The sequence below is a fragment of the Ambystoma mexicanum genome, chromosome 6p (assembly GCF_040938575.1).
Source record: "Ambystoma mexicanum isolate Mex_15411 chromosome 6p, UKY_AmexF1_1, whole genome shotgun sequence".
NCBI lineage: Eukaryota > Metazoa > Chordata > Amphibia > Caudata > Ambystomatidae > Ambystoma > Ambystoma mexicanum.
Genome location: NC_090935.1, coordinates 361357252 through 361373945, shown reverse-complemented (window position 1 = coordinate 361373945; position 16694 = coordinate 361357252). Strand labels below are relative to the sequence as shown.

Sequence of the window (16694 nt, the reverse complement as noted above, 5' to 3'; positions counted from 1 at the left end):
TCTCATCAAGGAGTTCCTCAAAGGACTGTTTCGATGGTTCCCGCCGGTGAAGGCGCCTGCCCCGGCGTGGGAACTGACCGTGGTACTGACGAGGCTCATGGGGACCCCTCCGGCCTACGCATCAGGCCCTCTCAGGTTCCTCTCATGAAAAACAACTTTCCTCATGGCCATCAAATCTGCCAGCCTGCAAACAGCCATATCTGGCTTTTCACGAATCAACATTGGTGTTACGGACCCACCCCTCCTTCATGCCAAAGGTTCCATCAGAGTTCCACCTCAACGAGCCCTTGCTGTTGCCTGCGTTCTTTCCGAAACCTTCATCATCGGCTGAGAGGACTTTGCACTCGCTGGATGTTGCACCTGCTCTGAAGTTCTACGTGGCTCACACGAAGAGTTTTCATACAACGTCACAACCGTTCGTGAACTTTGGTCCTGTGAACCATGGTAAGGCTTTGTCCAAGGCTTCCATCTCAAGGTGACTCTCCGGCTGTATCACACACTATCGGTTGGCAAACCGACCGCTGCCCGGCCTTCCGAGAGCCCATTGCCCAGCCTTCCGAGAGCCCATTCCACCAGAGCGATCACTGCGATGACGGCGTTCCTGTCTGGTGTCCCCCTGCTGGACATCTGCAGGGCTGCTACATGGAGGTCCATGCACACTTTCCAAGATTCTACTCCATCGGCAGGGATTCCAGAGAGGAGTCCAAGGGTCAACCAAGCAGTGCTACGCAACCTGTTTGCTTGAAGGTGAGCCTGTTCCAGAGGTAGAGTAATTGCTTCTGTTGAGCCTTGCCACAGCCTGTGGTTGTGTAATGTTGTACTGCTATGAATTCTTTATTCATGAGCATGTGAATTAATGCAGACCCCATGCTTCAGAAGGAACAAGTTACTTACCTGTAACTGTTGTTCTCCAGCATGGGTCTGGCATTCACATGCAAACCCTCCCTCCTGCCCCTCTGCGGCTCTTCTTGGTCATACTGCCACTTTACGTGCTACCAGATCTGAGGATGACTGGCAGAGGGGCTCAGGGAGAAGGCAGTCATTGGCTGGGGGCAGTATGACGCAGAGTACAGTGATTGGGTTAGAGGAGAAATACAGTTTGTAAGTAAAAGTGAAAGTGTTTTTTTCTTTTACCGAGGATTCCCCACTTGACAACGGGGAATATTCATGAGTATGTCAATCCATGCCAGACCCATGCTGGAGAACAATAGTTACAGATAAGTAACTTGTTCCTTACTCACTGTAGTGACTAGAGTACTCATAATCCATAGTGCCCTTTCCTCCATTCGTCCCACCCACCTTTGTCCGCTTGTATGCCAATGGCTGTTATGTATAGGTGTAGCCAGGTATCCAAGCGTCCGATGTGTTCAAAAAGCTCAATTATTCACTGCCAAAGCTTCCGGTACCATCCCCATGTTGGGGGACGCCCACAAGGATGGAGGAAAGGGGACCATGTACTATGAGTACTCTAGTCACTACATCAATTAATTACTCCTGGCTTGTGCCAATGCTTATTTCTTCAGGACGTATAGTTCCCTGAACTCTCTTGGCTGTTGCCAATTCTTGTGTTCTCATATTTTCTCATATAATGCACAATTCCTTGTATCAGGCAAATTCCCAACTTTCTTTCACTCTGTTAAATGTTCAAGAATGCTGAACACTTGCATCCACTTTGTTGTATTCAAAAGTACTTATTATTGCTTTCAGTTCCAATGGTAATGGATATTATGGGCGCTGGGTATGACGGTGGTGGTGAGGGAGGAAGGAAGGGTATGAGCGGTTTGTCGCGCAATGTTTATGTTATTAGATAAGTAGGCAGGAGGGGGGAGTTGGGGAAGGGGGAGAAGGCCGACGTTATTGTTTTATTGTGCAGTTATACTTGGATGTGCAAGTCTGTATGTTATTATGTTAAATGAAAAACAATAAAAGTTGTTAGAAAAACATTATTGCTTTCAGTTCATTTGGTATTCAAAAGGGCTTGTAACTGTTGTCACTTCATTCGATATGCAAAAGTACTTGTAATCACTTTCAGTTAATTTTAAATCAATGTTCCTTGCTTGCTGTTCAAATGCGCTGGCTAGCCCGGTGTACCCCCTGCGTGGTTCACTCACCGGTTGGATTTTACCGCTCCTTTGCGAGATCCTTGCCCGCCACAGGGTTTCTCCTTCCCATGTGGTACCTTGCTCTCTCTCCCAGTGGCTTCCTGCGGCTCCGGTCACCCGGCAATGCTCCACCTGCAGCTCGGGATCTCTATGACTGCTTTGCTCAGTCATGCCGGCCTCCCTCTTGCGGTCTGCTACCAGCCTCCAGCATCCTTCAGTTTCTCTTCCCACAGCATAACAGCTGCATCTCTGAATGGGTCTCCAGCGCTCTGCTTGCCACAACGCTGATCAGGAGAGGTCTGCCTGCACCCTGCAGTCCGTGACCCTGCCTCCACAGCTGATTCCATTTCCAGATGGATGTCGGCTTTTAAAGTTCCTGCCACCATGAGTCCATAAAAGGCTAGACCACTCACCATCAGAACGGTAGTCCTGTCTTATTCTTGTTGTCCTCCTCCTTGTTCCAGTACACAGCTGAGGCTGTTCTCTGTCTGTGTTGATAAAATGAGGCTGATATGTGTCTGTATTAACAAAATGAGGATGGTTGCTAGTTGGTCTCTTCCTCGTCCCAGTATCGAGATGATGTTTCTTGGGGAATATGTTAAGGGAAGAACAGGAAAAGGGCTGACAATAGCCTACAAAGGCTTGAGGGATGGATGGTTCATTATGAAAAGGAAATGGGGGATACCATGTCGCACCTAAGGACGTCCTCTCCCCACTCCTCTCGCCTCCTCCACCCAGGTGATCCTCCCTTGCATATCCACCCCAAGGGACGGGATCCAAAAGTGATGGCCTTTCCCTGGCTACCTGACAGCAGAATACAGGGGGTAAAAGAAGTGAGGATGCTGTCAGGTTCCTCACAGATGCGTGTGTGCATTTTGCCAGGTAAGGACTTAGGTGGGCTGCCTAGGCTCCAGTAAGCATCCCGGAGGTCAGGCACATGGGCGGGTGCTGTTGGTGGTTTAGGATGGAGTGCTGTTGCAGGAAATGTAATGTGTGTCCTGCTAGACCAACATTTTTTGTAGGTTGTCGCTATATACTAATGGCAGAGGTGTTGAGGTTCCTCAGGGGTGTCAGTGTGGACGGCTACGCGAGGTGCTAGACCATATTTGCATAGCAATAGCTGCTTTCTAAAGTGCATGGATGGGGGGCCGTGCCTGCTGCCTGTGTCCACAGACGTGGCACAAGTTATACATACCTTAAAATCGGATGGAGTTTATCTTCAATGTCGTTTTTCTAGGTCCAAAGCGATTGGCTGGTCTTGCCAGTTGTGATCTCCCTAGATTGAGAGCCTGAGAAGTGGGAGAGGGGCCAGGTGGGACCAGGGACGTCATTTAGGGGTCGCCAGGGATCGTACTGCAACCTCTGAGGTCTCCCTTGCGACCTCTATAAAAAAATAAAAAACTTTTTTTTTTTTGTAATGCATGCTCCTGGGCTGTGGCCAGCACCATGTCGCTCTTTACTTCTGGCGTGGCTGGCTTTCTTGTTCAAAAAAAGAAGAAGACACAAGTCTAACACTTTCAGCACTGACCCTAAATAAGAAAGAACAGGAATACCAAATAATGTGTCTTTCTGGAATTCTATACAATAATTGCTACACTCCTTAAAGGTTTATTTCAGGCACACTTCAGGGGGTGAGCCACTGATTTAGTCTGTTCTTAAACCTCTCAACTCAGCCTTTTATCCTTCTGAGGTTGATAAATGAGTACCAACACAGGTTCGGTGATATTGGGTGTATATTTTTTCTATATAAAGCGCTTAAGCGTAAGTGCTATATAATAACACATCATTATCATGTGGTCATGGACGTCTGCTTACATTCACAGTAATTTGGTAATATGGGCCTATACACACTGATTTTAACGATACATATGGCGATTCATTCTTGTATGAAATGTACATCACATTATAGTGATATCGTAACCATATTTTTTGTAGCGTACAATGCTATGTGATGCCACTTCCTGTTTTGTCAATGGGTGAAAGGTTGTGTTCCATCGCTTGCCGCGATATCACTTCGGGGTGGGGTCAAATGTCATCAGGGGTTCAAGGTTTGTGTGATGTCACTTCCGCTACCCCTGGCATTTTGGTGAAATGAGGTCCCTGGGTGGGACGGGAGCATGAGGTATGATCGTCTGAGGGTTGCAAATTTATTACGGTGTGCTGCTGAGAACACTGCCGACATCCATGGAGGTTTGGGTGTATAGGTATGATGTCAGGTTTGGGCCAGTGTTTCTGTGCGTGTATTAACAGTATAGAGTGCAAGAAGGTTTCAAGAGGAGTGTTAGGAAGAATGTTCAGTTTAGTGCTAAATTCCTCCCACCTTAGAGACCCCCAGCTCTTTTGCTGAACTTTGAGACTTTTGACTTTTAATTCTATGTGTTTTCTGTCTGTGTCTTTTGGTTGTGGAGTCTGACAAACTCCATAGGCATCATCTTTTACGTTGTGTCACACAGCACCTTCAGTGCAGTGACACAGGAAAGTCTTTAAGATTTCCCCAATGTTTAAATACCTTTTCTTGGATAAACTACTGTTTCCAAGAGCAGTGAAGTGAAATTGACTTCATTTACATTGTAACTTTGTAGACCCAGCACACGTTATCTTACAATAGGGTGCTGGAGGGGTTACTCAGTATCCCCTTTGTCTAGCTTCTCATGTAACAATTGGATGTTACCCTTTCTTCGATGAATGGCTGGTGGCAGTGGTTTACTTTTGGCTACCATGATGTGCATTAACAGCGGGCTGCGTTCGCAGCTGCAGGAAAGCACCCAAGGGTGCCATTTATGTCAAAATGGCCTGGTCTTATTTTTTTGCCATTTCTTTGTGGAATGGTCCTTCTTGAGATTTACTTTTACAAACCAGGTTTGGTCACTTTGTTCGATTATCCTTTGGCGGGGTTCACAAGTGAAGCCCGCCTCTGTGTGTCTTGCAGGGGCAGGAAGCGAGAGAGGTGCCTGAAACTCCCTGTGCTTAGTCTCCTAGGAGACAGAAATGAACTCTTAGGTGATTGGTCGGCTGGCTGTCCGGCAAGGACAGCCCGCCTGCTGAGTGACTGACAGGCTGGAATGAATGGGAGAAACCTGCATAAAAAGCCAGGCTTTTTGGCTTGGAAGGCAGAGTCGACCACTGGATGAAGGAATCCGAAAAAGAACTTGGAAGAGATGCCTGCAGCAACTCCTGGACCGTTGGTTTGCCCGGTGAAGCCCTGCTGCTGTGCTGAAGCTCAGAATTCGCCTCAAACCCTTCAGTTGGTGGGACCAATCCACTCCAAAGTAAGCCATCTGGACATCCTCTCGGAGCTGGTTGAAATTCCACTGCAGTTGCTGCTGGAACCGAATAGCCACGGAGAAGAACACCAGTTTGTGTGTTGCTTTTAAGTTGGCCAAGAGCTCTAGGAAGATCCTCTGGACTGCCAGGAAGCAGGACTGACGAGCCTGAGCCACCCCAACAGAGTGCTGGACCCCAGATGCAAGGAAAGCCCATCTCAACAGCCAAGAGTATGCTGTGCTGATATTTGCTTAGACACAAGGAGCTGAAACCGCAAAGTGCCACTGAGTAGAAGTTGGTCCTTTTCTGTCGACGACCATCCCGTTGCAGTGCAGGACTCCTCCAGACGACCTCCCACTTGTCCCCACGACTGAGGCCCAGGAACCCAGGATTTGCAGAGCGGGCACAGGAACAGAAGACGGCCACCTCAGTTTCCTTGGAGTGCTCTGAAGCCAGATTGGGCAGTTCCAGGAGGTTGTTGGCTTCAGTGAAATGGCCGAGTTGCTTGTATGCTATGCGGTCCATGTGTTTGACCATGAAGTGGGTGTTGGAAATGGGCCGGTAGTTCTGGGGAGGAGTGGGTCGAGCTGCCAATGAGCATTTGTAAAAGCCAAAGAAATTGGGAAACAAACCAACAAGGAGCACTGTAAGTGAACTGTTAATGCAATCCCGAAGGAGTGTCAAGTTAGCATGGAGTTGTGTTGAACATTGAAAGACTGAAACAAGTATAAGTTGCAACATTGAAGTCTTGGGGAAGGGAACCCTGAGCCTTGAGGAACTGTAATGCTGTATTGAGGACAGAGCCTCAAGAGCCTTTCTTTTGAACTGTGTTGCCTTGACCTTGGGGAAAGGAACCCCGAGGATTGTGTTGAACTGTATTACCCTAAACTTGGGGAAGGGAACCTCAAGGATTTGTGGAACTTTCTTGAAATTGGTGACTGGGAGCTGAAGAGGAAGCTAGGAGCTGAAAGAATTTCAGAACTTTGTGTTGATCTCCATTTATTTTATTGTTGACATCCCTACACGTTGTTTAGCTTTAGTTGTGAGGGCAAGGAAAGGTTTTGGATACAGAATGACTTAAGTTGAATTTTCTGACTCAGACTTTCCTACGTTTCGTTCAGGTAGGGAAATCCCACCTTAGCATAGGGCAAGTTAGGCCTTCAACCATCCTGACATTTGATTTAATACACCATTTTATTTTGAACTTTGAATCTGTTGTCTGTGTCTTGCTTCATGATGCCTTCACAGTGGTTGATATTGATACTGATATTGATATTTTATTTCTATAGTGCTCGTAAACAAGTGTTTCAGAGCGCAACAAGGCAAGGGAGGGGAACAGGGGAGAATAAAACAGTGATCTTACTAGGCCCAGTGACATTGAGAACGCGCAAGTGCATGGGAGAGGGGGAGGGCAAAAGTGCATGGAAGGGGGGAGAAGTGTAAAGTGCGAAGCAGAGGAGAAACAGATAAATAACAATAAATAAATAATAAAGGTAACAAACAGTGGTAGTGCAGCCAGCAATTTGCAGGTGCTCGCTTTAAGGCAGCAGACAGGGTAGGTCTGATAAGTGCAGGAAGATAAAGGGGGGGCTGTATGGGTACAGATACAAACCCCAGTGCAAGCGGTGGCCCGGAGGCAGTGCGGGAGGGTGGCAGGGTGAGCAGTTACCTGGGCCCAGAGGGCAGAGGGTGGCCAGGTGCACGGTGCCAAGAGAGAACAGATCAGCAGGTGGAGAGGGGGAGCGAAGGCAGAAGAAAAGAGGAAGGACTTGAGGTGCTTCCGGAACCGTAGATGGTTCTCCGCAAGTTTTAGAGTGGCTGGGAGGCTGTTCCAGAAGGAGGCCCCAGCTGAAGACAGAGATCTACCCCCAACTTGTTTCTTTGAAAAACGACTGACTCTGAGGGAGTTGGAGGTAGAGGAGCAAAGAGCTTGAGAGGGGAGGTATTTGCAGAGGGATAGCTGAAGGTATTTTGGACCCAGGCCCCAGAAAGCCTTGTGGGCAATGCAGAGGGTTTTGAATGTAATCCTTGCAGCCACTGGGAGCCAATGGAGAGATTTCAGAGCTGGAGAGATACGATCCCAGGGCTTGAGGCCAAAGACAAGTCTTGCAGTTCTGTTCTGGATTAGTTGCAGAGGGAGGAGAGTAGAGGCAGAGGCTATTACAATAGTCCGAGCTAGAGAGAACCAGAGCTTGGGATACCATGAGCTTTTGGGGGAAGTCGAGGAAAGGCAGAGTACCTCTGAGGAGATGCAGTAGGAAATTTGACTTTTTAGAGATCTCAGAGATGTGGGCGGAGAAGGAAAGGGTGGAGTCAAAGATGACCCTGAGGTTCTTAGCCTCGCAGTTGGGGGTAGGAGAAGGGCCAAGGGAGGCTGGCCAGAGATGAGGGGAAAGGATGGTGAAGGTGTGCCGATGAGGAGTATTGAATAGAATGATCAATTTAGATTCTTATTGTCGCAACTTCAGCTCACGGTTACCTTTGCGTACATATTCTGGTACATGAGGTAGGCCAAGAAATGTCAAATTCTCAGGATCTCCTCCATGTTTTTGAAAAAAGTATTTAGCAAGTGGATAGACCTCATCCTGATTTTTTTAATCGCACAATAGTGCTGAAGTATGAGACTACAAATTGTAGAACCAATGTAGTCCAGTTTACTTGGGCAACCTATTAGATATACTACACATTAAGTCAAAACAAATGATTTCGTGTTTAACCTTCCATTTGATGTTGTGCTCATACTCATATTCTGAAGTGCATATACCCGATCCACATTGCTTACAACTGGAAAAAATGTTTTTTCTCGAGTGCTGTGTAAGCCAATTAGTAGTATCAGCCATGGGGCTTATCATACTATGTGCCAAAATGTTTTTCATGTTGGGTGCTTTGGAAAATGTAACCTGACAATGCGACCCAACTACATTTATATAGATCGGTATTTATTGTATGTTTCGTCTGATTATGTTCATTCTGATCTATGGTGAGTAACCTACTTTTTGCGTTCTATTTCAGATCCTCCTAGATGGATACGCAGAGAGCCCGCAATGTTTTTGTGACATCAGCTGTACCTGTGATTTCAGCTGTTTTGTTAAATGGCTGAATACTCCACCAAAGGACCTGGCACCCATGATAATGCATGATGTGGGTGCAGAACTAAGAGAAACTATATACATCTTTGTCTCTAAAAAAAGGATCTTTCAGTGCACTTTAAGAACCTGCCCCTGTCCTCCTGTTCCCACTTCACCATTCCTTGGCGCAGAGTTGTGTTATGGAAATACTTGGTTGTCATCTGGCATTTTAAAGGAGCTGGTACAGCTTTAGCATTTGGTACAACAAAAATGACATGAAGGATACTCTCAGTGGACCCAAGGAGGAGTTGAGGAGTGATAACGTATGCCCATCCCCCACCTTACCTCTTCCTCAGGCGTTCCTGCATAATCAAGATACATTCATCATATTGATGGGTGAAAAGATCCTTTACTGTGACTTTTTCTATATTGGATTCCTGTGGTGGTATGAAACAATCCAAAATATGCTGTGAGACGCTAATTTTCTATCCATGGATAGTTGTGTGGACTTTCTACTGTGATTTAAAATAATGTTATACCCAAAAATGTGTTCAGTCATTACAAGTGCCATATTTTGAGTCAAATATAGGACAGTGTAAAATAATGTTTTGAAGTAGAACAGTTTTGTTATGTTACTTATGAAATGACTCTTCTACAAATGCCATACACGCTAACTAACCTCAAACTAAACATGGTCCATAAGGTGTATTATTATTCTTAACAATATATAAATGCGTTTTGAGTTATGGGATCCGATGAGCTCATTTAACAGCATTGCACTATAAAGTATAATATATTTCTCTATTTATGTATTCTAGAGTGCCTAGCTTTACAGTTCTGTTGCTATTCAGTGTTAGATTAGTATTTTTAAACAGCCAAATCTTGCTAATATTTAATCTAGAAATTGTGGATTTCAAGGGAGACCAGCAAAGGATTAGAAACTCAAGTTTAGTTACAATTACAAATCATTCGGTAGCTCCCTTGTTGGTACAGGTGTTGCAAGAACATAATCAAGTTTTGACATTCTGTTGTGGGGACCAGTACATGCAGCTAAACAACAATTATAAGAATACTACCATATATTAGGTCCCCGCAGTGTTAAAGGGCGTGCTCTTAGTTTTCAACTCACTAGTGTCTTCATTGCCATGATATACGGGGCGTGACTCCAACAAAAACGTAGACTAAAAAGGAAATAGTCTACTTGGAAAAACGAATTGCACTTTATGGAAAACAATGTTAATTATTTTGTTTTTATTTAAAGGAAAGGTACCATAGGACGTCTGCTTTCAGAAAAAATGCTATATAAATTTGAAAGGAAGCCACACAAGTTTTATTAAAGGAATATGTTTTCTGTAACATACATCAAAGTAGGAAAAAAAAAATCAAACCGAACCAAAACCAGCCCTAAGATTGTCAGACCCACACTGTGACAATGTAGTATTTCTGTTAGAAACAAACCAATTGTTAGATACAACTTTTGTGTGGTCCAGCATTTAATGCACATTTTTAATGAAATTAATTACCCATTTTCTTGCTGGATCCTACACGTGATTCATTCATTCCAATGAGGTTAAATGAGCATTCAAAGTGTAACATTTTTTGAATGCCAAAGGACCGTCATTGAAACTTTGAAAGGTGAAGAGCTATGAAGAGCCACTAAAAGCAAGTTTCATGAAACCTCCTCAGTGAATTTGTACACATATAGCTTCTGCCTGGGCTTTTATTTCCTTTTTTGTGTTTGTGGGTGGAGGGGTAGGGCAAATAGTAATGGGGAGCACGGTTTGAAGATTTACTTTAGTAATTACTCAGCAGTGCGACCAAATGTTTCCAAAGAATCCCAGCTAATGTTTAGATTTGCTACTTCAATGTGCGATAATGCAACATGAAAGTAAATGACAAGCACCATATATGAAAGTATCATTGGAAAAATGTCTGTAGGAACAAAAACCAACATCGCATGTACGTTTTATCAGTAGTATTCATATTTACCCTTAATATCGGTGAAAAAACAAAATTATCTCAATCAGTAGTCTGAGGTAAAAACAAAAACGGTGTAGTAAACGCTTTAGATTCATGTGACTATTGCAACAGAATCATTCGCATGATTAAACCAACAGTAAAAACCACCATATAATACTTTTACCACACACATATATGAATCCCTGCCTATTAAAAGAAGTATATACAATATCGTAAATGGGTTACAAGACTTATTGTTGAGGAATAAGAATTATGATCTAGGAGAAATACAGAAAATCTTGTACTAACGAATAGCTTCCTATTGTGCAAATGTCTTTTCGTTCCAAACCTAGATACTCCGAAATACAAGGACAGATTTCCAATCAGCAGACCATGCTACTGTTTAAAAAAAGGCGAGCTGACATTCCAATTTCTATCAAAAGTTCAACATTGGCATTATTTGCAACTAAAAACCTGCTGTGCTAAGGAGGGTTCATTATCATAATTTCCCAATGGAAATCTCTCAAACATGGAAATAGTTGCTCTGGTTGATGACATCTGTCAATCAATCGCCATACTGTGGGGCAGAGAGAGGTTAATGTCATAAAGTGGGTATGCATTGCTGAACTCTGCATTTATTTTTGATGTTCATTGGAAGTATGTGCCACTGCAGTTGCAGCCTGTGCCACCACTACTAATCAAATCGTTATTAAAGATAAAATCAGCTTCTGTCATGTTCACTGTCAAATGTCCACTTAGCTCATTTGCCAGCTGATTTTGGTTTGCAGTTCTCGCTGTATTGCAAAAAGTTACTAAACTGGCATAATATGTTCTAAATTGGGGCAAAAATCAGCGATGCAACAAAAAATGACAATACCTGTTAAACTTAAAATGTACAGAAAATATCTTTTTGGGGTTTAATGGCGGAAACTGCAAAACCACTAACGTTTGCCTTCAAGTTCACTTTTTCAACTTGCTAAAGCTTGACCATGAATGAGAATGTTAATTGAACGTAAACATGACTGGTTATCACAGTTAAAATCTATATCAAATTTTGCCTTTTTTTTTAAATGACTCGTTGGCTTCCGTTCCACTAATCCAGTTAGGCCTCTTAAGATATAATGTGACTGACAGTCCCAACACCTTCCATACACAGGCTTATTTTAGTTCATTTTCATTACACAAACGTTAGGAAGTGAAAAGAAGAACCAGACCTAAAGAAAAAACTGTGAGGAAAAAGGTGCCTCAATTGTCATTTTTCTTTACTATGGTTACATTATGTATTCGTTGAAGTTAGTCATGCGCTGTCACAGCTAATGGCATCACCCCAGGACTATCTGTCCTTTGGGTTTTCCAGCTAGTATTGTGAAGTCTGGCAGGAGCCGGTTTCGGAATAGCATGGCATATGTGATGTAACTTTTCAAATAAACATATTTGAATAATTAATTTAGATTTAGTATGTGTTTGGTCAACATACATTTTACATTTAAATAGAACAAGATTTTGTAAAACACAATTCCTCATTCCTACTCTCTATTTCAGCATACATGAGTCTAATTGTAAGGTTTATTACTTTACTCCTTTTATTTACTTAATTCAAGTATATAATTTATTGTTAAAAAAGAGGGTATTGTAAGTAATTGGTATTAACCAAAATGCCATTGTATTTATAAATGTGTGATTTCAAAAATATTTGCTTATTTTATCAAATCATGCTGCTAAAGGGTTTGCATATCTGATGCCGTCTCAATTTTGTAAATGTAAACAATATATTTATGAGCTACTGCTTTGTGAGAAAAGGGGTTGCTGGTTTAGCTGGATTGTTCTATTACTGGTGTGCTATAGATTGTTAGCTTACCATCATGTATAAGAAGAATGTAAAGGTCATGCATGCCATTTTATCACTTAATAAAGTGGGATTTATTTATCTACCATTCTGAGCATTCTTTAAATTAAAAGACATATCATTTGCATTTAATTCTTTCAATTCTGAACCACGTTGTTGTATAAAGTCAAAATGATTTTGTGGCCATGTCTCAATCTGTTAAAGTTCTTTCATGTTTCCCATATCTTTTTTTGGAGTTATTGTTCAATTATTTACAACTTTTAAAATATGTGAGCAGTGCATCCGTTGATAACAATTTAAAAAGTGTTTCATCTATCTATATCAGTCTCCAAGACAGAATTCCCAGAATGATTTCCCACAGGGTTTGGTAACCTTTAGTTATTCCATAAGTCTATTTTCCAGTTGTTCCAGTTAAAATATTAATGTGAAAGTCAATTTTCTTACATTTCCCTCAGACATAACGTACCACCATTCATCTCCACTCCATTTCCCATATCAGTCACAGTGATACGCTTCGTGGCATTTCAAAGCAAGATCTACATTCTGGTACAGAGGGAAGAGGCTTCATGTTTATTCTTTGCAACTGCAAACTGTCTGCATGGTTGTTAGGCAAGATTGTATGTAGTAACCCTGTGGGAGACCACACCAGCCTTGTCCTCTTGACAATGGGTAACCCGACCTTTGGTATAGACCTTTACTACACAAGTTGGTAGAGTGGCTGAACAGCCAGGCTTATTTCAAGAGGGATCAATGTGAGCTGTAGGCTTGTAACATAGAGATTCACGGTGACAGGTATTCAAATAACACTTATACTCAAGGATTCTTGATTAAAATAATGATTTATTAATTTAACAGTCAGTTTTAAAATGATCCTTCTTTGGAAGGGAGCAATATGCAACACTTAAATACACTTCAGAAAATACACTCCTTCAGTTCAGTTAAGTAAGTAGATAGCCTTTTGGGGTGGCACACTGATACTTCCTACACTATGAGGTAACTTCAATTGCTAGGACACTGTGGATATTATATATCACTTGTCACACTTAAAAGGTAACACTGACGTTATGGCAAAAAGGAAAAGGTTAGGGAAGGAAACAATGGTTAATATACTTCTCAAACAGGTAAGCACTTTAGAATCCCCCCATGAAATATAGGTTAACCCTTTCCCAGCTATACAAGTAAGGTTTGTATGACTTCTTTATGGGACTGTTAAACACAAAGTCAGAGGGTAAGAAGAGTCTGCAGGGAGTCAGAACAGGCAATGCCAATTGAGCTGAGGCACTTCTTGAAGATAGCACAAAGGTCTTGCACAATTGTTAGGACAGTTTTTCTGAAGTGCTACCAACTTTGTCAAAACCATTCAAAGGAAGTACATGACTCCAGTCTTAGTATAAAGCTGTACCACCTGAGTACATGGTAGCGTAGACCTAGCAGCCAGGCTTATCTTAGAAGGGAGAGAGGGCTGTAGAATCAGTACACATGAAATTGTAATACAAATGGTCCAAAGAAACACTGAAACACTATGTATGTAAAAATAAATTATTTATTTAAATACAGGTAGGCCCAGATAAATCTAGGGTTAAATATGCACTAACACATTATATGAAATCACTATTATAAAAAACACAACACTATACTTGAAGGTACACAGACCCAAGTATAAACCTTATTTGAAATACCTAACAGTAGTTCTAGCGAAGTCAAACTCTTTTCATACACATTCAGTATAGGTCAAACCTATTCTTGGGGAGTAAAAACCAATGGTTACTTTCACAATTACATTCAATAATGCAAGGACAGTAGACCCTACCAGTTATACACTGACTCTCAGTGCAAATCACTTAAACAGTCATCTGGACAATATACTTTTTGTCAATAGTGGAACACCTATTCCAGGTACAGTAAAAACCTATAACTACTTTTGTGATAACACACAGTGAGTAAAACCTAAGGATGTAATATTCAATTACAGGTGCTTTTGGGATCAGTGAACCACAGATAGAGATAAGCAGTAACTCTTGTAACTTATTTTTGGGAAGGCACACAGCTAACTCAAGGTAAGTAAAACCCATAGACCTGTTATATCTCACAAGCAGTCCAGGTTAGATCTTTCCCAGCTATAAGGATAACGTTATGGACAGGTTAGCAGCAAGTCAGGGGAAGCAAAACCCAGTTGGGGGTGACTCATACAATTATCCTCAAAGGACTAATCTGGTGATACCAACAGTTGGAGGACACTCATGCAATTACCCTGCAGGAATAATCTGGTGACACTAACACGTTAGTTTTGCGAAGAGGTACAACCTAATCACAGGAGAGTAATACACCTTCACATCTACTTTCTATTAGACTGGCAAAACATTTTTCTAAGGAAGAAAAGATGTTAACCATACTTAAGAATAGTGCATCACACATCCAAGGTAAGAACTTTTGTAATGGGTCTCTCTTAGAGTTACATTTACCAACCAACTCTTTACAAGAAAGTAACTTTTAAACACTTATTTTCTTTTCTAGACAAAAGTCCCAATCCCTTAAAAGTCTTTCCCTTATTCTTGGAGCATGAGCATTCTCAGTGGCAGATGGGGGTTCACTCGGACTGGTGACCAACAGGCAGTGTCAGGATAGGTTCATTATTAGTAGCAAAAGTCAGAGTTCCTTAGGAAGACTGGGCAAACAGGTGAGTACTTTACTTTAGAGTTAGAAGAGAGTCCAGGGGCTTCGCAGAAGACACCCTAGCAGGATCCTAGCAGTGCAACTGGATGCACTGGATGGTAGGCCTCCCCATCACAGAACACACCCCACAGCTACACAGATATCCTAAGAGACTTAAGGTGTGTACATACCCAAGTGAACACAGTACCTCAGCATTGAAGATGATTTTGCAGCAGGACTACTTCAGTGTCACAACTACCTTCTGATTCCCCAGAATCACTGTTCCCACTCTCCTCACCTGTGTCAGATGATTCTGTGGAGTAGACATTCTTTAGGTCTTTTTGCCAGATGTTGGTATCTTCCAGGGTTTTTTTGTATTTGAAGCGGTGGCTTGCCACGGAAAGAAGCCACAGTCACAGTTGTAAGTGCTGTGCCAGAGACTCCCTTCCGGAACAGCCAGAAGGGGAAAAAGCCAAGAAGGCACAAAAAACCCAGAAGAAGAGTTGTAGTCCAATCCTGTTAGTAGCTTGAAAGTGGATGTGCATTCCAAAAATGATTCTGAGTCTCGGGAATGTAGAAACAAGGAAATCTTCACTATCCTTGGTCGCAAGGGCCAGATTGGAGGAGGATACTAGAATGTTGAGACAGAAAGCAGCAAAAGGAAATAATAAAGGACGCTGAAGACGGAAAAGGAAGAAAAAACAGGCCTCCGTAAAGAAAAACGCAGAGGCTGCTCAGACCCAGAGAAACTGGCCATCATGACCGACCACCACAGCAACGTGATGTCGGGAAATCCCACAGAGGCAGCCGCACACAAGGCCTACCTGAGCAAGGTCCCAAGACTGGCAAGCCACCCGCAGATCGACTCCTTGGAAGACCACATAACCTCAGAAGAGGTAGCGGAAGTAATCCGTATATTGAAGAACACAGCCCCTGGCCCAGATGGATTGCTGGCATCATTCTACAATAAATTCAATCACATCCTAGCCCCCCATCTGGCCTCCCACTTCAATTTGTTTCTGGAAACAGGAGCCACCCCCCCCTCAATGGCAGAATCAATCACGATCCTAATTCCGAAAGAACTCTGCTCATCATACCGTCCCATCGCCTTAATGAATGTGGACGCTAAAATCTTCTCGAAACTATTAGCAAACAGGCTCGCCAAGCTTCTCCCAAACCTTACTCACCCAGACCAGACGGGCTTCATCCCAGGACCTAGCACCATGGACAACATCAGGCGCACCTTGTATATCATCGAGACGGCCAACAGAACTGGACGGGAACTAGCAATAGTATCGCTGGACGCACATAAGGCGTTTGACATGCTAGACTGGGGATACATAGGAGAAACACTGAAACACTATGGGCTGGGGCCAAGATTTCAGAAATGGACAATGGAAAATTACCAGCACCCTACCACAAACTTGAGAATCAATGGAGCCATGTCCCATAGGATCAAAATCACTAGAGGCACCCGCCAAGGCTGTCCCCTATCACCCCTCATCTTTGCCCTATTAATGGAACCTTTCACAAACAGGATCTGACAAAACACTGTAATCTAGGGTCCCAAATTCAAGAACGACAATTATAAAGCAGCCCTGTACGCCAATGACGTGTTATTAACATTAGAGCACCCAAACAGATCCATGACGGCACTATGGGAAGAGCTGAGCCACTTCAAAGAAGCCTCAGGGTTCTCGTTCAACCCTCAAAAGTCCATAGCGCTGGGTATCAACATCCCGAAAGCCACACTGGACTCTTTAGCAGCTAACCCCCCGATCCCATGGGCCAAAACACACCTGA

General features: G+C 43.1%; 1 protein-coding gene across 3 annotated transcripts in view; it reads left to right on the top strand.

Annotated features, from left to right (window-relative positions):
* The window catches only part of RANBP3L (RAN binding protein 3 like), a 235833-nt gene extending 223508 nt beyond the window's left edge, over positions 1-12325 (top strand). For all 3 annotated transcript variants that reach the window (XM_069627137.1, XM_069627138.1, XM_069627139.1), the window contains one exon: positions 8379-12325. In XM_069627137.1, the coding sequence (XP_069483238.1) occupies positions 8379-8422 (44 nt within the window). In that variant the 3' untranslated portion in view covers positions 8423-12325. The remainder of the gene's footprint in view (positions 1-8378) is intronic.
* Positions 12326-16694: the final 4369 nt, after the last annotated feature.